Here is a 26,091-nt window from a genome sequence, read left to right as displayed (position 1 = left end):
AAAGAATTAAGAGCTCAGAAATAAACCCACACATATATAGGCTACTATTTTTTTGACCAAGGAGTCAAATCATACAATGGAGAAAAGAAAGCCTTTTCAATAAATGATGGTGGAAAAATTGGAAAGCCACATACAAAAGAATGAAACTAGACTGCTATCTGACACCATACACAAAAGTTAACTCAAATGGATTAAACATTTGAATATAAGACCTAAAACAATAAAATACATAGAAGAAAACATAGACACTAAATTTATGGCCCTGGTCTCAGAGGGGTTTTTGTGAACTTGACCCCAAATGCAAGGGAAATAGCAAAACTAAATGAATGGGACTACATCAAACTAAAAAGCTCTTCCATTGCAAAGAAACCATCAACAAAACAAAACAACCAACCAATGGGAGAAGATATTTGCAAATGATACCTCTGGTAAGGAGCTAATAACCAAAATATACAAGCAACTCATACAGTTCAACAAAAAACAATCCAATTAAAAAATAGGCAAAGGACCTGAATAGACACTTGTTCAAAGAGGACATACAGATGGCCAAGAGACATGAAAAGATGCTCAATATCACTAATCATCAGAGAGATACAAATTAAAACCACAGTGAGATACCACCTCACACCTGTCAGAATAGCTACCATCCATAAGTCAACAAGTGTCACAGAGGATGTGGAGAAAAGGGAGCCCTCCTACACTGCTGGTGGGAATGTGAATTGGTGCAGCCTCTATGGAAAACAGTATGGAGGCTCTTCAAAAAATAAAGAATGGAGCTACCATATCACCCAGCAATCCCTCTCCTGGGAATCTACCCCCCAAAATTGAAAACACTTGTAAAGATATCTGTACCCCCGTGTTCATTGCAGCATTATTCACGATAGCCAAGACTTGGAGACAATGAAGTGTCCTTTGACAGATGATTGGATAAAGAAGACGTGGAACACTATTCAATGGATGGATCTTCAGAGTATCCATGCTAAGTGAAATAAGTCATATGGAAAAGGGCAAGAACCTTATGATTTGGCTCATATGGGATGTAGAACAAAGCAGCAAATGAACAAAGCAAGCTCCTAGACACAGACAAGAGTATGGTCATTACCAGAGGGAAAGGGGGGAGGGAGAATGATAAACAGGGTCAAACATACGGCGACGGAAGGAGAGTAGACTGGGTGTAAGCACACGATGCAATATGCAGGTGGCGTGCTATAGAACTATACACCTGAAATTTATGTAATGTTATTAACCAGTGTCACCCCCAATAAATGTAAAGGAAAGAAAAGGCATGTATTAAATGCCTGATTGCACTTAGTGTGGTATGAGATGTCAGAGAACCTCCTTAGCTATCTGTAGTCCTGCCTCCTGGCAGCTTACAGCAACCTGACACAGATATCCCCCAAGACGTATGTAAAGTGTAAGGAGATATAAGACTGAAAATGCTAAGCTCTTGTTTGCCTTCAGCAAATAATGTCTACATATTTCACGACACTCTGTTAGGCTTTTGTGAATTTTCAGTGGAGATCATGGAGAATGCTAAACCCATTAGTGAGTGTAGGTAATGCAGTTTTGCTAAGAGATCATAGACTTTTAGAGCCGCAAAAGTAAAAGGGTTCTCAGCATGATCCCTGTAGCAGCAGCTCCGCATCTCCTTGTTAGAAATGCAAGTTCTCTCGTCCCTACAGAATTACAAAGCGGGGAGCAATAACAAGCCCTCCTGGTGATTCTGATGCAAACCATTGATTCGGTCAAGCCATTGCTTTAAAGACACGGAAACTGAGACACAGAGAGAGCAGCTATGCACAACTCGTCATTAAATCCTATTGAACCCAGCGGAGTGACTGAAGGACTTTTAAGTATGGTGAATATGGGTGATGGAAAACATAGAGGCCGTGTCATCGGTACTGTGTGTGTTCCTTGTCAGGGTGTAGTGGTAAGCACAGAGTAGATGATTACAAGGACAAATAGGCCTAATTTTTTAATGTATCTGGAAAGATTTCACAGAAAAGTGGAACTTCCTGGGTTTTGGAACTGTTTCACCAAAACTGTTAAGGGTTGTAATTCTTTTTTTTTATCACAACCAACAACCTTTTTCGTTTGTTGCTCTCCCGTATGTCCAAACTCCTTATCTCCTAAATGCACTATTGATTATTTCCTTAGGATGAATGTATAGGTTAATCTTAACATATCCTACTGAATACAAAATGACTCACTCTATACATTTTCATTTACATATGTTTTATAAATGAATCATCCACTGGGCAATCCTTCCTCCCTGAAAGCGCCCTCAGCTCCTGTGACTCTGCTCTTGGATTTTCCTTCTTGAAACCTCTGACTACTTCTCAGTCTCTCGCAGTGTCCTTTCTCTCTGCTCACATCTTTGATGCGGGGCTTGTCCAAGTTTCCAGCTTGGACCCCATTTTCCGTGGATAATCTCGCCCACTCCCCTCCCCAGTTTCAGTTACTTTTATATGCCGGTGGCTCTCAAGTCGTTATTCCAGCTCGGCTCTATTCTGAACAGCATATTGCTTTGCCCACCTCTTAACTGATCTATTTCTAGCTCTCCCCCTGTGCCTTAAATTCTTTCAGTATCGCCAGCGTATTTTTGTTTTTAATTTCTTATAGCACATTCTTTAGAAAAATAAGAAAAATATGAAAAAGAGTTAACATCAAATACAGGAGAAGGCAGGCTAAAAGGGACCACAAGGAGTAGCCAAACCTAGACTGTGAGACATTCTATAGGACAAATGACTGGGTTTCTTCAACAAATGGAGGGGGGTGGGGAAACAGTTATAGATTAAAAAAACTTAAGAGACACTAGTGTGGTTCTTGTTTGAATCCTGACTGACTCAAACCAGCAAATGGAAGAAATTTTTGAAACAATTGGGGGAATTTAAATATGGAATGGGTATTAGATACTAGTTTTTGAGGTTGTACTAATGTCGTTACAATTATGTAAAATGCAGATGTTAGAAATGCGTACTGGTGTGTAAATGAAATAAGAATGACAAAATGTTAGTAATTGCAGCTGGGTGTTCATTATTGTTTACTTTTGTGTATATTTGAAATTTTTCATCATAAAAAGTCAAAACGAAAGGCCAGATCAGCTAAAAAGGAAAAAATAGGAATAAGAGAAAAAGTCCTACCACCCTGGGAATGCTTGTTTACAGAACCAACGGGCTATCTGGTAAAAGTCCTTGACTCAAGCAATCCATCCTGGCAGCAAATCTAGGTTTATCTCATGTACACGTCCTCTGTTTCTCTGTGACACATGTGAAGCGCTCAGATGGCTTCTCAGGGACAGGAAATTGCAAGGGGTTGTTTTTCTGTCAAGAGCACTGACACTTAGCAGCACTACCCTGCAATGAGACAGTTCTCAGCCCCAGAGTCATCCATTGCTGACATCAAATTGCAATTTAAGCTAATGGCCAAGTTGCCCGTGTTCTGTTAGCGTTAGTGATAAAAGTACCTAACTACAAGCAATGGAAATCCCTTGCTAGATCACAAACTCTGTGCTTGTGGGGACCACTTTTTAAAACCAGTGACCAGTGTGGCATCTGACCCCTAATAAGCACTAATATTTAATTGAACTGAAACCCTTAGAAGAAAGGGGCCACAGTAATTTGAATGCCATTAAGCATAGTAAAACATTGTGCGAAGATATGATAAAGACAAGTTTAAGGACTACTTCCTAAAGACAATAATATTCCTTTCCCAGTCACTAGAAACTTGGTTATTAGGAAAAGAAACATAGATGAGAGAAAGTATACAAATAATAGAAGCCCAAAGCATCTGGTCAAGGTAAAAGAGAGAAAAATTCTGGCTTCACTCAGATCCTTGTTTAAATACAGTATTTAAAACCAAACAAAAACCTTTCCCCTACCCTTCTTTGTATCATTTCCCCTTAAAATTACCTTCAGTAATAGTGTGTGCCGATTCTCAGGTATCCACCCTGTAGAATGTCAGGGAACTGGTGAGCTTCAAATCGATAATTACCAAGGTCGTGTTCAGGGCACGTTAATATACAGATCCCTATGTTTTCCCTCTTTTGTCTAAAAATGAAACTCTAGTAAACACTTTCTTTCCAGTGTTGTTAATAATGAGTAATTCCTAATTTGCAGCTGCTACCCCTATCTTAGCATGAAATTACTAAAGTAAATAATACTATTTTATTTTATTTATTTATTTAAATATATCTTTATTGATTTGAGAGGAGAGGAGAGGCAGAGACAGAGATAGAGACATCAATGATGAGAGTCACTGATCGGCTAGCCTGCAACCCGGGCATGTGCCCTGACCTGGAATCGAACTCTGATCGCCTGGATCCTAGGTCAATGCTCAACCACTGAGCCAAGCCTGGCCGGGCAATACTAAACTATTTTAAATTGGGGGAAGAAAGGTACTTTGAATACATAAGGTATTTATTGTTGCTTGAATTGATAAAAACACTAATTAAACCATTTGTTGTTTTTTTAAGTTTTAAAATATATTTTTATTGATATTTAGAGGAGAAGAGAGAGAGAGAAACATCAAAGTGAGAGAGAAACATTGATCAGCTGCCCCCTGCACGCCCCCTGCTGGGGATCCGGCCTGCAACCCGGGCATGTGCCCTGCCTGGGGGTTGAACCGGCAGCCTTTCGGTGCTTGGGACAACACCCAACCAACTGAGCCACACCAGCCAGGGCTCTGTAGGAAGTTTTGAGACCAAAGGCCATAATTAAAGACTTAGAGCTTGCTTCTAGAGAATAGCATCCCCATTCCACGCCTGTCCTTACTACTTTTCTGTGTGCTCTTGTAAACTCCTTGACAGCTGAACAAGACGCTTCCTAGCGACCGATTCCAACCATTTGGCTTCATCCCGTCTCCTTTAGTCTTGGAACGTCTCAGTCTGCAGCGCCGTGAAATAAGGTTGGGACGTGAGGGGCTGGCCCTCCTTTGGAGTTCCCTTCTGGGTAAGATCCTGCAGCCTCATTGCAGGGAATTCCTGAGTGAAAACAATGGGAGGATGAGGGGTTGTGAGTATTTTTTCCCTAAAGAAAAATATCAATAAAACAACCCTGTTGACAGTGAAAAGCAGTTTCTATCTGGGGTCAAGGCCAGAGCAATGGACACCTTATCCACTCGCCCTTTTCCTCCGATAAAGCCCCAACCAATGCTGAAGAGTCTGCCTAGAGCCTCCGGGCGCGCTGAGGAAGAAGGGACAAAGGAAAACTGCAGTTCAGAGGCCTTTGCAGCGGGTCTGCGGCGGCCGGGCCGGGGCCGGGCCGGGCCGGGAGGATGCCTCGGTTCCCGCTCCTCACCTGCCTCCTCCTCGCAGCCGCCCCTGCGGCGCCGGCCGGTGAGTCCTCCAGTGCTTGGCATCCTGCGCTCTGTCCTCGGGGACTGCTGTTCCGTCAGATTATTAAGAGCCAGATTCCAGTATCCTCAATACTGGGTCTAGTCACTGATAACCTATGGAGATTCCTTTTCAGAGACTTTCTGTTCCGTGCTCCGCTTAGCCTCCTGCCTGGGCAGCCAGTTTCCCAGCCCTGCGCCAGCTAAGCAGGGCCTGGGGGTGCCAGAGGAACTCCAACCTCTTTATGTTCGGGCCACTTTTATAGTTACAACTTTCAGGGCAAAACAGTGATTTTTAGGGTTGGGGACAGAGTTTTGTCTTTAATGATTTCAAGGGACTGACGGAAAGCTCTAGCCCCATGAAAGGCAGAGGTCTGGTAAATGAAACTTCTTAGTCTTGGCGTCGGAAAACAGGACTTGGTGCACAGACCCAGCGAATCTTAAACTGCCTCCCTCCTCAGGCTCGGCTCAAACCTGGCCACAAGGCAGTTTCGGTGCCACTTACTAGCACGTCTCTCTCCGTCTTCCAACGGAATTTAAGTTCTAACTGGAAGAGAGGCTGAGAGGAGGCTGAGATGGGGAGAACGTTCCTTCTTGGCACTTTTGAGTAGCTCAGTATTTCATTGACCCTGATCTGTACCCTCAGAGTAACTCGGGCCATGCTCTGAGCACCTTTAAGGATACACATTGAAAACAGGCTTGAGACCCCGAGGACATGAAAACCAAATGTAATGCGGTATCCTGGATGAAACCCTGGAACAGAGAACGACAAAGGCGAAAATGAAGAAAATCTAAGTAGACTGTGTACTCGAGTTAATAATCATGTGTCAACACTGGTTCATTAAGAGTGGCAGGGGCGCCATGTATGAGGTCATAACCGGAATCAGGCGTGGGGTGCGCGGCAACTCTGTGTACTGTCGGATTCATCGCTCTCTGAGTCTAACGGCTTTAATGGCCTATTTTAAAAAGACAGGCTTGAGCTAAGTTTAATCGCCAGGTACCTACTGCCAATAACTAACCAGGAGCCTCTTAAGGAAAAGTTACCCCCCCCTCCCCTTCCCATCGTCTTTCCTTCCTTCCCCTCCCACAGTGCGTGCGCCTGAACCTTCCCACGTACCCAGGCCTCCTTCCCAGACCCCCAGCCCTTCTAGGAGCTCCCCTCAAGCCAGAAGACAGATTAAAGGAGTACTGGGGGGTGCTTGCCCTGGGACGAGAGGGGAGGGGAGACAAAAGAAGTGGGGGAGGAGGAGAGGAGGCAGGAGGGAAGGCGAGGGGAGAGCAGGGAGGGGGAGGCGGCTCCAGGATGAGCCTGCTGAAGGGGCAGCCTCCGGGTGAGCAGGATGTTGGGGGTTGGAGACACTGGTTCTGCAAACCCTGGAACAAAAGGGCGGGCTCAGCCACCTCGAGGTGCCCGGCCTGGGGGTGCACAGACGTCCCTGTGTCCCCAGTGTGGGGACCCCAGAGAGGTGGCCTGCAGGGCGGCTGGCAGGCTGGGGCCCTCCTGACTGGACCTTCGAAAGGAAACCACAGGGCTGTTCTTTTGGAAGCCCTCCCATTTGAGGAGTATGTGTGTCAGCAATTTGGGGTGCCATATGCATAATACCAAATTCCGGCTCCTTGCTGAGAGACTGAAAACAGGGATGAACAGATTACTGAATTAAAGGATTGAATTATTGCCTTAAAGGGGAGTGGAGATGAATGGGTATATTTAATGTTAGAAATAGTGGGTGACTTTTTAAAAAATCTTTATTTTACAGGAGATAGTGGGAAAAAGTTTCCTATTTGTGCCATATCTCCCCCACAACAGGAGAGGAAGTGAACTTTTTACAAACAGCACAAGAAATGACAGTTAAATTTAAGGAAAAACTTTATAATTCATGAAATAGTTATTGAGAGAAGTTTAGGAATTTCTGTAAAAGCCATTAAAAGTTGAGTATCTAACCATTTCTTATAAAAGTAGAGCCAAGGAAATGAACCAAATATTTTTATGAATTTATGATCACCTGTGAAATTTCCCTGAAAAGCCGCAGCTAGGAGAGCAGATGAGGGAATTTTTCCCTTTTGAGGAGGGAGAGAGTCTGTATGAGGACACTTTCCCCTCAAGGCACATCAAACTATGATCTGCGGCACAGCTGGGATATTTTAAAGGAGAGGGTTGCTCCTGCCACGTGCTACTCAGCAAGTGTGTTGTTTTCAAAAAGTGGAATATCCTGCTTATTTCCTATCCCAGCTGTCATGCTCACTGGGGCCACTAGCGCTAGGCCACATACCCCTCTACGTGCAGGTCAAGTTTAGAGGGTAAACTTGAGTTTGAAATGTAGACCAGGAAAATCCAAAATCATTTACATTTAATTATTGTGCATTATTTGCTAAAACAGAAATTTCTCCCCCAAAACATATCCACCTTCACGTGAATTCCCTGCCAACAATATCAGTTAAGTCAGCCTGGTGTGCTTTAAGGACAGTCCTCTCCGGCTAGTGCTCCTTTCCAGAATTTCTTGGTTTTAGATTCTTCATACAGACAATTTGCCCACATTAATTCAATGTTTCCCTGAAATTGAGGGAAGTGGTGAGAATACTGGGGATATTGATGTCTTTGGTCATTAAAATGTTTTTCATGAGATATATGTTCATGCATGCTTGAAAATTCTACTCTATTCTACAGAGTGATGCCACAGCTAATTGTGAATGTACAAAGTTCATGATATTTTCAATAAGCTGATGGAATATATTCACTTTGAGACTATCTTTGGTAACTACTTGCCAGTATTCTGTATAGTTCAGAGCAGCTGGCATGTGCAAGAGGCCTTTTCCTTTTCAGTGGAATGAGTTTTGGACTTTCATTACGAAGTCAAACTTCCCACTAGAGCAAAATTTCATCTATAATCTTGCTACAATTGACCATCCAAATACTTTTTGAAAATTTCCAAGGGTGAGAGCTTACCACACTGACTCCTCTCCATTTCTGGGTAGCTGAATGAAATGTGCTTCCCCATAATGATTTGTTCTTATTTTTGTAACAGAATACCTAATTCCTCTGCCACCAGCCCCGTCCAGATGTCTGAAAAGTGATATGCATCTTCTTCCATCTCCTTTTCTCTAAACCACAGTTCTCAGCTTCTTCCCCAGTAAATAATTTTAGGCTTCCTTCTAAGTCTGGTCACCTTCCTCTGGATACCAAATTTGTCCATTGCTTTTGTAAAGTATAGCCTCCAGGTGTGAACACAATGCTCGAAATAGTGTCTGACCAGAGCAGAGTTCAGTGAGCCTGTAACCTAACCTCCCTGGTGTGAACGACTCCTATCCATTCATTGATTACCAAGGGTAAAAAGTTTAGCCCAATGCTAACGCTAAACCTGGGATGGATTTGAAATATTTTTGTAAAAGGCATTTATGAAATATGTTTAAGTCAACTTGAGGAATCTTAAACAGCTACTCTCGGGGACTTTAAGTTATTTCTTTCTGAACCCCCGAAAGCTAAAATGCAAGACCAAGAAGGTGGACTCAGGCCGTTGTCTCCACGATCTGAAATATCACAAGGTGCCTCTGCGGTGTCCTTTTCATTCCCAGCCCTAGATCCTTGTTCCGCTTACATCAGTCTGAATGAGCCCTGGAGGAACACTGACCACCAGCTGGATGAGTCTCAAGGTCTACCTCTGTGTGACAACCACGTGGATGGGGAGTGGTACCGCTTCACAGGCCTGGCGGGGGATGCCATGCCCACCTTTTGCATACCAGAAAACCACTGTGGAACCCACGCCCCTGTCTGGCTCAACGGCAGCCACCCTCTGGAAGACGATGGCATCGTGGAACGCCAGGCCTGTGCCAGCTTCAGTGGTAACTGCTGCCTCTGGAACACCACGGTGGAGGTCAAGGCCTGCCCTGGAGGCTACTATGTGTATCGTCTGACCAAGCCCAGCGTCTGCTTTCATGTGTACTGTGGCCGTGAGTATCTTCCCCGGGCCCTTTATCCTGCCGCACGAGGCATCAAAGGGAAAAGCGCCATATGAGATTCAGTTGCGGGAGTATCTCAGTCTGTATAACGCAGATGTGGGGCCACATGTACCTCCAGACTGTGATTTCTGAGATCTCTTCTTAAATTTCTGAAAAATTCCTGGAGAATAGAAAGGGAAAGGAGCTATGACTTTGATCATTTCTGCTTTATTGCATCTCATTCCAATTGAACAGAACATTAGCAAATATCTAAGTGGTGGATTTCCAGCCTGCCTGAGCTTGGAGGACCCCTTTTAAGATGTATGTTAGACAGCCGTGTGATAGCGTTGTGCTCAGTACCCATCGATTTTTTAAATGATATGGGAAGAAGCTACTTTAGGTCAGTAATACTTTAAAATAAAGTTTTGTTTTATCAATCCCATCAAAACTATATACATTTAAAAAAATAGAGTCTATGGCCAACCCAGGGCCTGTGGATCTGAAGTTGGGAATCATTGATCTAAATGACAAAAGATGCCCCTGTGTAGTAGGCCTGCCACTGGGTTTCTGTAATCCCTGAACAATGAGATTTCTCTGGATGTTGGCTAGAAGCTAGCACCCCGGGACTGGACTCAGGAATGAGAATGCCCTCCGGTCCCAGCCTCTCAGGAAAGGCCATCTTTCCCTTCCCTAGACTTTTATGACATCTGCGAAGAGGACTGCCGGGGCAGCTGCCTGCGCGCCGGCGAGTGCACGTGCGCCCCAGGAACCGCGCTGGGCCCCGACCGGCAGACCTGCTTTGGTAAGAGACTGAGCTTCGAAGCCCGGCCGGCGCGGCTCAGCGGTTGAGCGTCGACCTGGGATCCAGGCGATCGGGGTTCAATTCCCGGTCAGGGCACATGCCCGGGTTGTGGGCTCGATCAGTGACTCTCTCATCATTGATGTTTCTGTCTCTCCCTCTCCTTTTCTCTCTCTGAAATCAATAAAGATATATTAAAAAAAAAAAATCTTTAAGGAAAAAAAAAAAGAAACTGAGCTTCGAGTAGAAACAGGCTGTTAAGGTCAAAGGGACACATCAGAAACCCTTCCTGACTCAGAGCCCCACCGGGTTCCAGGCTGTTTCTGAACACCTGGAACGGGGTTTCCCCTTTTAGTTCATAGCCAAAGCTTCAGGCCAAATTTATGTCACGTTTAGGTCTAGTCCAGAGCTGTGCTGGGCGGTTCAGGAGTCAGAGCCACACGTGGTTACGGAGCTCTTGAAATGTGACTAGTGTGACTGAAAAAAATGAATTTTAATTTTACTAGATTTTAATTAATTAAAAACTGATACTTGATTCAGTCATTGAACAACTAAAAATATTTGAGATAACTTGAGTAGCCAACTGTAAATTTTATGACTCTATACGGATCAAGTCTTTCTCATGAAAATTCAGCGTCCAAATTGAGACAGGCTATAAGTATAAAATACAACTGGATTTTGAAGACTAGTTTTAAAAAATATAAAACATCTTAATAATTTTAATGTTAATTATATATTGAAGTGAAATATTATGGACATATTGGATTAAATGAAATATATTATTAAAATTAATTTTACCAATTTCTTTGAAGACATTTTTTAATATAACTACTAGAAAAATTTTAATTCCTTATGTGGCTTGCTTTGAATTTCTATTGGATAGCGTTGGTCTAGAGTTACCTAAGGACATACTCGTACAACTTCATTAATATACTTTTGGTTTCTCTGAGTAGCAAGAAAGGGGAGTCAGATTACTTGTGGGAAATCCAGGGTTGTTTAATTGTATACATGTTTTGTTGTCTATAACTGGAAGAAAACAGAGTTGAAAAACCCAAGATCGAAGACCTCTCTTTTCCCTTTAATGTTATGAATCTTTTTGTATTCAGACTCAAATGGGTTTGAAAGGAATCTAGTGAGAAAGGGGGGGCCTGCCCCACACTTCTCATGGAGAACAGCAACAGGTTAGAATGGGATAGGGGGTTAGAGTGAAAGGGATATAAACAGCTTCTTATTTTAGAAAAGCTCTTGTTCTTCAGCCTCCTGAATGAACCCCATTGGCCATCCTGTGGAGCATGTTTAGGCCCTGCCACAACAGTTGTTAGGGCTCTTACACGGTCCATTTTGACTATATGATTTAATAGTAAAAAGTTCGGGGTACAGGAGACAGTGCTTCCTGTAGTCTCCCCTCACCCCTCACACAACACACACGTAGACACACATCTGTTGGAAAATATTTGGCTTTATTTTAAGACAGGACTTGTTCATTCATTTCTCTTATTTATATTTTTAAGTATAATTGACATACAATATTATATTAGTTTCACATGTACAAAATAGTGATTCGACATTTATATACCTTACAATGTGATCACCACAGTAAGTCTAATTCATTCATTTATTTGCCTTTATTTTAATAACTTTTGAATAGATAATATGTTTAAACACTTCCTAAATTAAACAGCATGAAAGGTATACAGTGAAATGCCTAGCTCTCCCCGTTTGTTCCGTCTCCTCCCCACCCCATTCCAAGTAAACTTTTTTTTTTAAGTAAATTTTTTAAAAATATGTCTTTATTGATTTCAGAGAGAGGAAGGGAGAGGAAGAGATAGAAACGTCAATGATGAGAGAGAGTCATTGATTGGCTGCCTCCCGCACACCCCCCACTGGGGATCAAGCCGGCAACCCGGGCCTGTGCCCTGACTGGGAATCGAACCTCGATCTCCTGGATCCTAGGTTGACCCAGCCGGGCCCAAGTAAACTCTTGTATTATTTTCTTATGTATGCTTCCAGGGGTTCTTTAGGCAGATATAAAAATGCAAATATATATGTTAATTTTTTGCCCCCATTTTTTTTCACCAAAGGTCAAATGTCATACACATCATACATGTCTCTTGCTTAACAATTTATCTTGGATGACTTTGCCTATCAGTACACAGGGGACAGTCCCAAGTTCCTCGCTAGGGACTGTCTGTTGGTTTCAGGTATATCATGAATTCCCTGAAATTAGAGGCAAAGTGTTATGTTTATGTGCATGTGTCAGTTTTCCCCTAGTTTTTTTGAAGTCATCTCACTTGGTCGCATTTTTCTCTCTCACCCTCCAGGGGGAATCACTCTTTTGAAGTTGGTGTGTGTTCTTCTGGTCCCTGTTTTTATGCTTTTATTATTTATGTATGTACCCATAACAATATATAGCAGTGCTTTGTGTGTTCTTAAAATTAACATAACATACCTTACCCAGGTGTGAGATTTTCTATAGCTCATACCCATAAAAATGGCTAAGTCAGGCTGTAAATAACAACAGACCCCCAAATAACAGTGGCTTAATAAGTAGAAGCTTATTTCTCTTTCACATAAAAAATCAGCCTCAAGGTGAGCAGCCCAGGCTTGTCCCGGAGGCCCGGCCCCGAGCGCCTCTTGCCATCCACTGAAAGTCTAATCTCATTGACTGTATTTTAAAGTTCTCCGTGTTTGTTTTCAATTCTGCCTTGTCCTTTTACACACTTATTTTGGTTACTATCCTTCCTTTAATCTGGTGATTTTTTAAAAATCCTTGTATTATGGATTTTTCCGGATCATTCTGTTTATCTCCAGCCCAGAGCCCCTGTTTGTTATCTTGCCAGCTCTCTTTTATTGTGGATCGTTTCCTCGTGTTTAGTGTTTTATGGCAAATCACCTTCTTCTGTAATTGTGGGGTGTTTTTTTTTGGCGGGGGCGGGGGGACTCTCTTCTTATCACCTGGTTCATGGAAGTTTTACGACAGAACAGTTTTCCAAAAGCTCTGTCAGGCGGCGCAGAGGCTTCCCAGCCCAGGCCCAGTTTTGCCTCCGTTTCTCCGCGCCGACCCCCGCGCGTGGGGAGCGCACGCTCACACGGCAGCCAGGCAGGGCAGGCCTGGGGGCTTCCCGCGTTTCGAGGGCTTTTCTCTCCAGAGCCTCCGGCAGAGAGCTTCCCACTGCTTCCCTGGCCTCGGAGCCCAGTCCTCTGCTCCCCATTTCATTGTGGGGACGCCTTCGCCAGGGTCCTGGACAGGGTCTCAGTTCCAGCTCCTCTCCTCTCCTGTCGCCTCGTGGGTGTTTAAACCCAGTCCCTGGCTTAGGTCCTATGTGAAGCCATGACAAATTTAGCTCCCAAGCTTCCTTTTCTGTTGTTTGTAGAAGGAAGGGGGTCGACATTTGTTGCTAGTTGTGCATTTTTTTAAACGGCAAGAGTTCCTTCTTTCATCAGATTCTTAAAATGACTTCACCATCATTAAGTACGATGTGGGAATATTCCAGCATTTCAGAGATTTTGAGGATGGTGGTTGATGTATGCCAGAAGACTGCCTCAAAAATTTGGTCAGATATTTTCTTCTGTTAATGTAAGTTCCTTTAATGCATTTAAAACACAGTTTGATTTATAAGTCTGTGTTTATTTAGCAAATCTTCAGGAACTCATTGGAGGAAGTGAGATTCACCAATGCAAATGAAAAGGTGAACCCAGGTCACAAAAGGAACTTTATTCCCCCACAGCTTTGCCCTTAGGGGGGAACTGGCAGGGGAGCGGGTGCCCTGCGATCCAGCAGAGGGCAGATGGCAAATAACTTGGCTGAGGAGCTCAGGCGGTGCAAGTGGCGGCCCTGCGTCTCAGCGAGGGAGTCGGGCTGCGCGAAGTGTGTCAGCAGGATCTGCAAAGACGTGGAGATTCCGCTAAGGGGGCTGAGAAGACTGAGTTGCTCAGCAGAATGTCAACGCTGTGCTTCCTTTTCTACAGATGAAAATGAATGTGAACAAAACAATGGTGGCTGTAGTGAGATCTGTGTAAACCTCAAAAACTCCTATCGCTGTGAGTGTGGGGTTGGCCGCGTGCTAAGAAGTGATGGCAAGACGTGCGAAGGTGAGAATGGGAGTCGGGGATGCCAGCCAGAGCCCAGGCCACTGGCGCCTCCTTTGCTGTTCACGAGACTGCCCCGTGTTAGAGGAGAGTGACAGCCTGACTGTGGGAGGGATGACAGAAAGCGCCCGTCAGCGTTGAGGATGCCTGCAGACCGAACTCACTGTTAATTCTGCCTCCAAGGTTTCACAGGAGGGAGTTGCATTTTGTAAGAGGTGAAGAACCACATATTAATTTGGAAAATAAAAATAGGTGTCCTGTGTTTCTCAAACTTTAATGTGCCCACGAATCACCTGGGATCTTGTTAGAATGCAGACTCTGATTTAGGTCTGGGATCAGGCCAAGATATTGCATTTCTAACTTGGCTCCAAGGAGCACACCTGGAGTAGCAAGGTAATAGAGGCAGGTGACGTAACAAATGGTTTACAGCAGCGGGGACACAGAAGGGCTGGTGATCCAACCAACTGGCAAGAACTCTGATCCATCCAGCTGGTCCAGGTGAATTTATAGTCTGTCCCTTTTACATCAATAATACTCTATAAAATTTTGAATTGGGTGAACTAAATATTACAGCAATTAAGAACTGACTTTTGGATCTTCTTCCAAAACATAATCTAACCATGAGAAAAACAGACAAATCCAGATTGAAGGGCATTCTACAAAATGACCAGCTTGTGGGTAGAGCTGTGGATGTTGTAAGATTGCACTTTGTAGCTATAACATTTAATGCACATCTTCTGTGGGCTTTCCTACATGTCTTAGTGGCTGTTAGGCCCCAGTGACACTGTGATGACTGAAATACAAGCCCTGACGCAAAGTGCCGTCCCAAGAACCAGAATTTCGGGGGAAGAGGGTTCCAGGATTATTGTTTGATTTTCGTTGCAGACATTGAAGGGTGCCACAACAACAATGGCGGCTGCAGCCATTCTTGCCTCGCCTCTGAGAGGGGCTATCAGTGTGAGTGCCCCCGGGGCTTGGAGCTGTCTGAGGACAACCACACTTGCCAAGGTAGGTCAGCCCAGGCGTGCGTGCCATCCGCTCGGATTCACCCCGCCTCCCTCCCGACCCTCTCCCGCCTCCCTCCCCGGCCCTCTCCCGCCTCCCTCCCCGGCCCTCTCCCGCCTCCCTCCCCGGCCCTCTCCCGCCTCCCTCCCGGCCCTCTCCCGCCTCCCTCCCGGCCCTCTCCCGCCTCCCTCCCGGCTGTGTGAAGAGCCTCATCTTTAGGGCGCAGTTCTTTCGGCGGTGTGTGCCCCAGCGCCTTCATTCGGAATCCCTTAGAAGAGAGTAACCTAAGAAAATATTACAAAAAAACCCCACCATTTTACTTTGCTTCTAAAAAAAAAAATTGTGATAAAAAATACATAACATAAAATGTACCACCTGAATCAGTTTTAAGCATATAGTGAGCAGTGTGAAGGATACTCACATTGTTCTAACACATCTCCAGAACTTCTTCACCTTGCGCGTCGGAAGCTCTAGACCCATCAGACAACTTCCCACCTCCCTCTCCCCAGCCGTACAGGGTTTGTCTTTTGTGTCCGGCTTATTTCACTTATCATAACGGCCACAAGGTCCGTCCATGTTGCAGCGTGTGACGGGATTTCCTTCCTTTCTAAGGCTGAATAATACTCCATGGTATGGACGTACCACATTTTGTTTATCCCGTCACCCGTTGATGGACATTTGGTGGCTTCTACCTCTTGACTATTATGACTAGTGCTGCTCTGCGCATGGGCGGGCACATATCTTTTTGGGATCTTGTTTTTAGTTCTTTTGGTTGAACACCCAGAAATGGGATTTCTGGATCATTGGGATTCCTTTGCGTTTTTACCTTTGATTTTTCCCCCCTCTAATTTCTGCCGCTAATTGTATAACTAATACTCAGCTTAGAATTGTAAGACGTTGCTGCAGTTCTGTTTTCTAACAGATTATTGGGCTGTGAAACTAAGTTGAAAGCCCCAGAGAACTGATTCTTCTCCCTGCACTTACAAGACGAACAATAAGCATCCTCTGAGCACTGTTTTCTGCAAATCTAGTTATCTCTGTCCAGACCATGAATTCACTCATCCAGAAAACATTTAACGAGCAACTATCCCTGATTTCTTACTGCACCATTTGTTATGATATATCCTCAAACACAGTCTCTTCACACATTTTCTGACAGTACCCCTAGGTATTCCTTTAGGGTATTTGTAGAGTCTGAAAAAGTGAACATGGGAACCCTGAGGAAAAGCAATCTTTCTATATTAGGTCAAAGCGGAATTTATAGTCAGGGCTTATGGTTACTGAACAATGCAAAGACAATTTAGAACGCTTCCCCAAGTGCACTAACACTGCTTTTATTACCTGTTTTATGGAGCAGTAATTAACAGTCAAGTCCAAGCAGTACCATTACATAATTTAAGCCTGTATCAAAGCAGTCATTTCTCTGTGTTGCCGGTAAGTTGTGTTTGTGCTAAAAGTTAATCCTTTGGGTGTTTCAGTTCATGGAGGTATGCTAGCCACACTTTGACATAACTGTCTGTCCGCCTGGAACTGGAACACAATATTTCCTCGTTTGGTCAATACCATGCTCAGGGGCATGACTCGACCACAACCTTGGGAGTTGGGAGTCCTGGTTTTGTTCACCAACTTGTTTCGAGCCTCATAGATTCCCTTGAGGGTAGAACAAAAAGCTGAAGTTGCATGACTGTGAAACTAATTCTTCTAGAAGCCTTCCTCACCCTTCCCCGCACCCGGGTCTCGGTTCTAACAGCAGCCGTTTCTGCCGCAGTCCCTGTGCTGTGCAGGTCCAACACCATCGAGGTGAGCGTCCCCAGGGACCTGGTCGGCGGCCTGGAGCTCTTCCTGACCAACACCTCCTGCCGAGGCGTGTCCAACGGCACCCACGTCAACATTCTCTTCTCCCTCAAGACCTGCGGCACAGTGGTCAACGTAGGTTCCTCCTGGAGGACACTGGGGGATGACCAAAAGCTGGTTATTTGGGGGGTGGTTGACAGAGGTATACAGTATGGCCTGTCCTAGAGGAAATATTTCCGTATGAAAGAATGGATTTCAAAAAATCAAATGCCATTCCTTCAACAAATGTATTATTGAGCATGTGCTGTGGTCCTGGCACCCTGAGGATAGAAAATTAAGACAAATTCTACTATTTCTGTTCTCAAATAGCCTGAACTCTCCAACATGTGTGGACATTTTCTTGAGTGCATAGCACAGTTATTTTACTTGAAGAAAGCGACTGATACAGACGGTGGTCCATTTATGAGGCAGCAAATGAGTTCAAGTGTTGAACCAGATGGAGGCAAAAGTCATCTGAAAATCTGTGCACATCCCTGCGCTGGGGAGTCTAAGGGATATATGAAATAAGATTCCTGATTGTTAGGAACATACACAGTGGTATTCAGATGACACACAAAATATTAAAAAGAGAGTGATCCAGGTGACAGGTGCTGTAGGAAGCCAGAAAGGGACAAACACTGGAGCAGCCACGACAAGTAGGACTTGAAGTGGGTGGAAGCATGTCTGTGGTTTATACAGGAAGAGAGGGAAAGAAAGGGCATTTCAGATGGGAAACAAATGAGCAAGCCCCAGAGGCGGGAACGCGTAAGCTTATGCTGCGAACGGGCGCTGCAGCCTGACGGGCCAGGAACTCGCACTGGAAGGGCCGGCGCTTCCAGAGATTTGCCTCGAATGCTCGGAGGAGGCATTTGGGGCTAAGCAGGCACTGTCAAGAGGAAATCAGAAGTGCACATGATGGACAGAAAAAGGAGGACCTGGATCCTGGGGATCAGTGCAGAGGCCCTTGTGATCATTTGGATAACAAATAGTTACTGTGTTTATTGAATTTGACAAAGAAAAAATCAGAGAGCTAATTAATAAGATGGGGTGAGATGTGGAGGGGATGCTCAAAGAGAAGGCGGCCCCATGTTAGGCAGTTGTGTTTATTACGTCTGTGGGTAATAACGTGGAAATGCCCCCTGGTGAGTCAGCCCCCCTGTACACGGGAGCGGAGGGGACATAAAGACCCGAAGCCCGCGCAGGTGCGAGAGCGGAAGCCCCGCGCGGGGGAGTTCAGCACAGGCTCATGCTGCAGGAGGCCCTCCCGGCCCAGGGTTACAGGGGAAACGACATACAGAAGCTGTTCTTTCCTAAAACATAAAGAGCTTTGAATGTGCTGATTCCGCAGAGCCCAGGTTTTAGGAGTAATATTCCAAAGGAATGTGAGGGTTGACCACGAAGTAATATGCAAAAAATTATTTGAAAAGCTTCAGGCTTCAGCAACCAAATCTCTAATGCGTTTTGAGGTTTTGAGGTTTGGAGATTGTTATGATTAAGAGGAAGGGAAAGAACTCTGCAGAAACGAATGTAAAATCTCTTTCCTCCCTTCGCCCTGGCCTGGCTCAGGTGGTGAATGACAAGATCGTGGCCAGCAACCTTGTGACAGGCCTGCCCAAGCAGACCCCAGGGAGCAGCGGGGACATCATCATCCGGACCAGCAAGCTGCTGATCCCCGTGACCTGCGAGTTCCCCCGCCTGTACACCATTTCGGAAGGCTACGTGCCCAACCTCCGAAACGCGCCGCTGGAGATCGTGGGCCGCAGCCACGGGGTCTTCCCCTTCACCCTGGAGATCTTCAAGGACCACGAGTTCGAGGAGCCCTACCGGGAGGCGCTGCCCACCCTCAAGCTCCGGGACTCCCTCTACTTCGGCATCGAGCCCCTGGTGCGCGTGAGCGGCCTGGAGAGCCTGGTGGAGAGCTGCTTCGCCACCCCCACCTCCAAGGTGGACGAGATCCTGAAGTACTACCTCATCCGGGACGGGTAAGCGCTGCCGGGACCTGGCCCACTCCCAGTTCCCGGGGCACGGGGAAACTGAGGCACTTCCCGCACTCTTCTGAGCTCTTAATCAGTTCAGAAACCGTCCATTGACATTTTGGAGGTGAAAACTGCTGAGGGAGAGGGGAGTCAGAAATGACTGCAAGGGCTCTGGCCCGGGTGGCCGCCTGGGTGCCGCCAATCAGGACAGAATGAGACGAGTAGAAGAGCAGATCTGAGGTTAAAGTATCGAATATAATCCCAAGTAGCAATACTGAGCTGTCCGCGTCGGCAGGATGCATGGGGAGGGAAGCTCCGCGGGCAGATGGAAAGGCCTGTCAGTCAGACCCAGGAACAAGGCCAGGGCCAGAGGGAAAAGAGAGACACCCCCCCCCCCCATTTGTGGTGGGACCTGGGACTGAGTGACCCGCACAGAGGGTGCAGCATGCGTGCCGGGTGCGGGCCTGGAGGTGGGGGCAGCGAGGGCAGGCTCCCCGCTTAGGGCCCTTGAGAGCGAAGAGGCGCACCTGGCAGGTTTTAGGAAAAGAAAGATCAGGCAAGTTGGGTTTTGTTAGCTTGTTTTATACAGAGATTTCCACATTTCCTAAGGCTCCTTGGATTAAGAAGCTTGCGTGTCTTGAGATGTCCCTGGAAGCCCAGCGGTTGTCAGCCTTTGCTCCCACCCCAGGATGTGCCCAGTGAGGACCCGCACAGCGGGGTTGCGCCTCAGTTTCTCCCTCGCCTCAGCGCCCAGGTGGGCGCGTCTCTGGCAGGGTCAGGAGCTGCAGCTTCAGAAAGGGGAACGGTCTAGAAAGATGGCCACCAGTGTGTCCCCCGCCATGGCCTTTACTGACTGACCCGATAGACCCTTCGAAACTCCTACGTTGCACCCTGGCCGGGTTGCTCTGTGGTTAGAGCATCAGCCCTGAGACTGACGGGTCCTGGGTTCGATTCGGGTCAAGGGCACCTAACTGAGCATCTTTCTCTCTTCCCAACCTCTACTCTCTCTGAAAAGCAATGGAAAAAATATCCCCGTCGGAGGATTTAAAAAACAAAGAGACTTCTATTTTGCTGTTACTTCTCCAGATCTCTCACCACCGCTAACCATCTCTAGCACAGTGATTTTCAATCCCTTATGCACATTAGGCTCAACTGAGAAGCTTTTTTAAAAACTCACAAAACCCCAACTTCATTGTCTCTATTCCATTCTAACTGACTTAAATCCAGCCCTCAGGATCTTTCACCTGGACGGCTAAAGCTTCCTAACAGCCTCCTCAGGGTCTGGGTAGCCAGTCAAAAGGAAAATATTTATATTGTCACACCCCCGCTGAAAACGTTTTAATGGCTGTTGATTTCCTTTGGTTGGTAATTGTAACCGTTTACCAGCTGGAATGCTTCTAGCCTCAGATTCCTGGAGTCTCCTTGGCGTGCTTTTAGAATATGGACAGTGTGCCCTTCTGAGCTGCTTCGGATGGCCAGTAGCAGGTCTCAGAGGGATCCGCAGCCCTCTGGATTTATTGCCATCCTAGAGTGATCTCCAGAAAGTTTTAAAAGGAAAAGTAGAAGCGCCATGTTTTATTCATTTGTTTATTTATAGTCACATACTTAATGCTAAGTAGATTAGAGAATTGACTTGCTTTTAGGGGAAGAGTGGGTTTTGGTTCCTTCTACATTTTTTACAGCTTTATTGGACTTCTACTGTCATACAGTAAACGTACATATTTAAAGTGTACAGTTTGGTAAGTTCCGATGTACACACTCGTGAAGCTTTCCCTACCACCAAAATAGTGAACATTTCTCCAACATCAAGATTTCTCTTTTGCCCCTCACATTTACCTTTGCAAAAATAAGCATATAATTCACTAACTGGGAAAACATGTAACCTGCAATTTCAATAAAGCTTGTGAAGTTTATTTATGTATTCAGTAGTCAGACTCTCAGTTAAGGGCATCTTTTATTTTAGACGGTTCTAAGAAGCTGTGCCATTTAATTTTCCAGCCCTCAGCACAAACAAAGCAGAAAAAAAGAAAGCCATGGAAGAAATTAAAATGCTTAATAAGTAGAGGCAAGAACTCAAAAACACAGCTGTGTAGGCCTGTTTCGTAAACAGGCAAATAGTCCCACCTCCAGTACGGTAATAGGTACTGCAGTAATGGGGCACGGGAGAGAATCCCTCAGGATAAAATCCAGCTCTCCGCTTGGCTCACTGTGCCTCCCCCTCTGACCCCTACCTTCCCCAGTTTCTGCTCCTGCCAAAGGGAACTATGGGCAAGTCTCAAACTCTTTTGTTCCTTACACCCCCCTGACTCTGCTTCTGCTGTTTCCTCTGCCTGAAATCTTACCCTTTCCTTCCAGTGTGATTTTTTACCAGTCCTTCAATATTCAGCAAGGCTATTTCCTCCATGAAGTCTTCCCTGATTCCTTTCAACTTGAGCTAGAAACCTTTCTCCTCAATGCCTAGCCTATAGTGAGGGTCATTGAATATTTGCCTAATGAATTATTTTTTTAAGATTTTATTTTCCATCACCATTTATTACCATAGTGTTGTCTGTGTCCGTGAGTCTTTCTTTCTTTCTGCTTAATCCTTTCACCTTTTTCACCCAGCCTTGCAACCCCCCTCTCTTCTGACAGTCGTCAGTCTGTTCTCTGTGAGGCCTAATGAATTACTGAGTATTTATCATAATAGTGTAGAGCCCTTAATTAAACATAATGTAGTTTACTTAAATTTATAAATTATTTGATGATCCATTGTCCTCAGCTTAAATTTAAATGAGGGTGGTTTCCCCTGATATTTAACACGTCTGACTCACCTCCCTCTAGTTTTAGTTGGCATATGCTCTGAGAATGCAAAATAATTTAATACCAGCCTAGGCGAAGTAGAATTAGAAAGTTATCTCCAGGAAAAAAAACACATATTGAATTCCAAAATCAAATATTGGACAACTTTTGGATAATCGGTTTCTTTGGATTGTCATATACCATCGTCCTTTCTTTTAGCACATGGACTTGAAGCTGACAGAACTAGCATTGTCTAATAACAGCAAACACCAAGTTAAGAGCCTGAACTTGTCCTGGGTCTTCATCTGTAATATGTTACTTAGGAACAGCTCTTTCTGCCTCATTTTCTTTTAAAGAAAAATAGTAGTGTTTTTATTTATTTTTAAATTAATAGTACATTTTATTAAACCAAGTTTCTCCAGAATATTATCATTTCAACATCTAATCAATAAAAAATTTATTAGTGATTATTTTACATTTCCTGCTAAGTCTTTGAAATCTATTGTGTATTGTGCACTGTAAGCACATCTTGATTCTTTTTATTTTATTTTATTTTTAATTGATTTTAGAGAGAGAGAGGAAGAGAGAGAGAGAAACATTGATTTGCTGTGCCACTTATTTCTGCATTCATTGGCTGATTCTTGTATGTGCCCTGATGGGGGAGCGAGCCTGCACCTTGGTGTATGGATGACTCTCTAACCAACTGAGCTACCGGGCCAGGGCCTTTATTTTTTTGTTCCCAATTCCCCACCCCCTACTATTTTTAGATAAAGATAAATTGAAAATGCTGAGACACTTAGATGGAAGTGCCATTTTAATAGTGTTACTATTATTATAAATATTGGGCTATACACTCCTTGATTTCATAGGGCATATTATTCATTTTAATATCCTTTCAGCGCCAGCAGAGTGTGTTGCACAGATTAAATGTGCCATAGGATTTATCATCAAACATAATTGGAAGATGGTAGAAGTTAATTGCACCTAAGGTAAATGAAAATGACATAAATGCAAGAAATAACAGAAACACATTATACGTGAGGATCCTCTTCAGTTCAGAGGAATGAGATAGTAGTAATACAAGTTTCAAGATGCCTTATTTTTAAACAATGTTATTGGAATTTTTAATGGCATTGGAGGAGCAATTAGCAACGAGCTAGAAAGTGGTCTGTTAGCACATGGAGCAAGGATCCAGTTTCACAGGCTTCTCTGTCTGATCCCCACTCTTTCCCTGGCCTGGTAGGCAGGAACTATTAGGGATCCATAAAAAGAAAAATATACTTAGGGGGGAAAAAGTTCATTTAGAATTCAGAATGGAAAAGATAAGACAAATGTGATCCTTGGCCTTTAACATTTAAGGAGAAAAGTTTCATAAATACTAAACCTTGGCCTCAAACTGCAGAATTCATAATACTTCTTTCCCCCAGCTAACCCTGAGGTGAGCTGAGGAGTTCACTTTAGCAGTAGGCCTGAGATGAAAACCCTGACGTCCTGTCAAGCTACAGCTTAGTATTAAATTTGGGAAGAGGAATTAAAAACAATTTGGAAGCAAATGGCTTTTCCCTAATAGAGCCAGTTGTTTATTCTCTAAGAAACTTGGATCTTCATGCAGCTCTTTGATGCACAAATTGGGGTTGGCTCACCCTTGAATCCCTTCAGGGGTGACAATCCATTAGGAATTCCTAAATATTTATGAAATCTGGTTAAAGAAAAGCCTTCTCAAACCAGCAATAAAGCACAGGAATGCAGGATTCCTGCAATATACTACAAATGAAAATACAAAGGTATTTTTGAAATAACTGTTGCTGCTAATACTTCAGTACATTGACTTGGCAGGAGGTCCTTGTGCCCAGTTTGTGGGTACAGTGAATGACAGACAGGACAGACAGTGCTAATGAGCAGGGCTGGGTCTGAAGGCAATTTCATTTTTCCTTCATTCTCGAAAAGCTTGAGTGCAGCCCAGCCTCCTCCACCCAGTTTCCCTCTCCTTGGACCAAACACATAGGGCTGGACTGTTTTTCCACCTCTGCTTAAACAATCAAGTCTTACTCGCTACCCTGCCCTACTTTCAGCTGCGTGTCAGATGACTCTGTGAAGCAGTACACGTCTCGGGATCACCTAGCAAAGCACTTCCAGGCCCCTGTCTTCAAGTTTGTGGGCAAAGACCACAAGGTAAGCCGAATGCCTGCTCCCCACCCAACCTTACCTGAGCCTTCCTTCTTAGTGTCCCAACGTGGTGACATTCTATGAGCCCACGGTTACAGTCTGCATTACCTCTGCGAAAAATTCTATAAAACTGGCCATCTAGAAGCTTAACACCTTCATAAAAGTCATTATATGCCCCCTCCCACTAAACTAACAGTGTTTGCTCAAAGAAAATACTACATGACCACAATTTTAAACCCTTGTGGGCAGGTACGGCTGAAAAAAGCCAGTGTGGTGATCACATGGCAAAGAACACGGACAGAAAATCCACAGAAAAGATAAATAGTGACATATTCCATGAAAATAGTACTTAGAATGCCAGTTAAAACAAGTTATAAGAAGTATCCCGTGGTCATGTAAATTGGTACACTTTCTGGAAAGATGTCTGAAAATGTGTAATAATAACCATAAAATCATTATATTCTTTCTTCGAAAAATTCCAATTCTGACAATTTCTCTAAAGCAAGCCAAAGAAGAAAAACACGCTGTGTTGGATGTGTTTATAGAGCATCGTTATAAGGGGAGTGAAAAAAAGCCTCCAAAGAAACAGGGCCGCAGTGTATGGACTGGCGCAGTACTGAGCAGTCAGTCAGGTGGTGTAGAAATATGGGAAGACAGAGGGAGGTCTGAAAAAGCTTGCAGCAGCTCACGTGCATGTGGAACATGCTGCATATGTTTAAATGTACATCGGGCTACAGAGGCTGTAAGCGGCCATCTACGGCAGGGTAAGGGGGACAGCTTTGTTTCAATAGAGTTGTTGAAACATTTCAACAGAAGGAAGTTTCAGGCCAACAGTCTTTTCCACGCTGCATTTAAGTGTATTGATGCCCTTTCCAGCTACATCACCGTTGCGAAATGAGTGCCAACTATGCTGGCTGACCCTGGGCTCCCCTTCAGCGAGGCAGTGTCTTTGGGAAGGTGCTTCTAGGGGGACGCTTGGGGGAAGAACGGGTTTCCCACAAAGTGCAGGGGAGCGAAGGTGCTAAGGTTATGAGATGCTGCGCTCCCCTGGCCCTGCTCCAGCGCCCAAGGCACGGATGGGGGCTTGCGGTGTCCCCCGGGCCCAGTGTGTTTGCCGCACCACTGAATGCGTGCGTGAGCTTATTAAATGCGTGCGTGAGCTTATTAAATGCGTGAACCTGGGCAAGTTCCTGAGCTCTGACTCAGCCTTCTCATCTGTAAAATGGGGATAGTAGCACCTCCCTGAAAGGGTGGTTGTTTAGATGAAATGAGGGAACATATGAAACATCTGGTCCGGGGCCCGGCTTCTAGAAGGTGCCCGCGAGGGCGAGCTGCCCCCTCGGCTTGGTTCACTGTAACGGCGTCTTGCAGGAGGTGTTCCTGCACTGCCGGGTGCTGGTCTGCGGAAGGCTGGAGGCGCGCTCCCGCTGCGCCCAGGGCTGCCACCGGCGAACGCGTCGCGAGGCGGGCCGCGGGGAGGACGCTGCTGGTCTGCGGAGCCGGGTGCTCACGGGCGGCCCCATCAGCATCGACTGGGCGGGCTAGGGCGCCCGACGCCCGGGCGGCCCTCCTCCCCGTCCCTCTGAGAACATCAGTCTACACCCAGAACACTGCGCTTCGTCTACACCTATGCTGTGGGTGCAGACAGACTCCCAGGCCACTGGCCGAGATCCTGGACCCCCGGGTGGGGAGAGGGCGGCCAGCAGTGAGCCGCTGGGGCTGCATCCCGAGGCCTAAAGCGACACCACACGGTCCACCCAGAGCGGCTCACCGGTGCCCTCCATTTCTTTTCTACAACAAAACACCTACAGGCTGCAGTAGGACCACCAAATCCAGAAGTGGGGTATAATATTTCAAATTAAGAACTTACTAAATAGTTGCTTGAAACGATGACTTAAATACACAATGACTCCTCAAATACGTAAATAGTATTATACCCTGAAATTTCAATTCAAATACAGAATAGTTACAGATTTGGAAGTTTATCAACGTAAGCGTGCACTAAAATATACTATTTGACTTTTCTCTTGCACAATATTTTCTTGTGATGTTTTTATATCATCTTAAGTGAGATATCTTCAATTAATGAATGTTAATAAATTTATTAACATGCCTTTAAGTGATTCAATGACTGAACTATAGACAAAATTAAAATTTGGTTTCTTATGCCCTGTTATTTGG

At 45.0% G+C, this 26,091-nt stretch overlaps 1 protein-coding gene across 1 annotated transcript; it reads left to right on the top strand.

Annotated features, from left to right (window-relative positions):
- The first annotated feature begins 5,181 nt into the window (after positions 1-5,181).
- Positions 5,182-26,023, top strand: OIT3 (oncoprotein induced transcript 3). The gene is made up of 9 exons (XM_081158101.1): positions 5,182-5,335; positions 8,902-9,276; positions 9,959-10,066; positions 14,033-14,155; positions 15,038-15,160; positions 16,926-17,086; positions 18,557-18,972; positions 23,817-23,916; positions 25,282-26,023. Exons 1-9 carry the CDS (start codon positions 5,275-5,277, stop codon positions 25,453-25,455), a joined length of 1,641 nt encoding a protein of 546 aa, XP_081014227.1. The 5' UTR covers positions 5,182-5,274; the 3' UTR covers positions 25,456-26,023.
- Positions 26,024-26,091: the final 68 nt, after the last annotated feature.

This window comes from Miniopterus schreibersii, assembly GCF_964146895.1.
Source record: "Miniopterus schreibersii genome assembly, chromosome: 14".
In the NCBI taxonomy this organism is placed as follows: domain Eukaryota; kingdom Metazoa; phylum Chordata; class Mammalia; order Chiroptera; family Miniopteridae; genus Miniopterus; species Miniopterus schreibersii.
The sequence above is the reverse complement of the archived record's forward strand: the minus strand, read 5'-3'. Positions and strand labels throughout refer to the sequence as shown.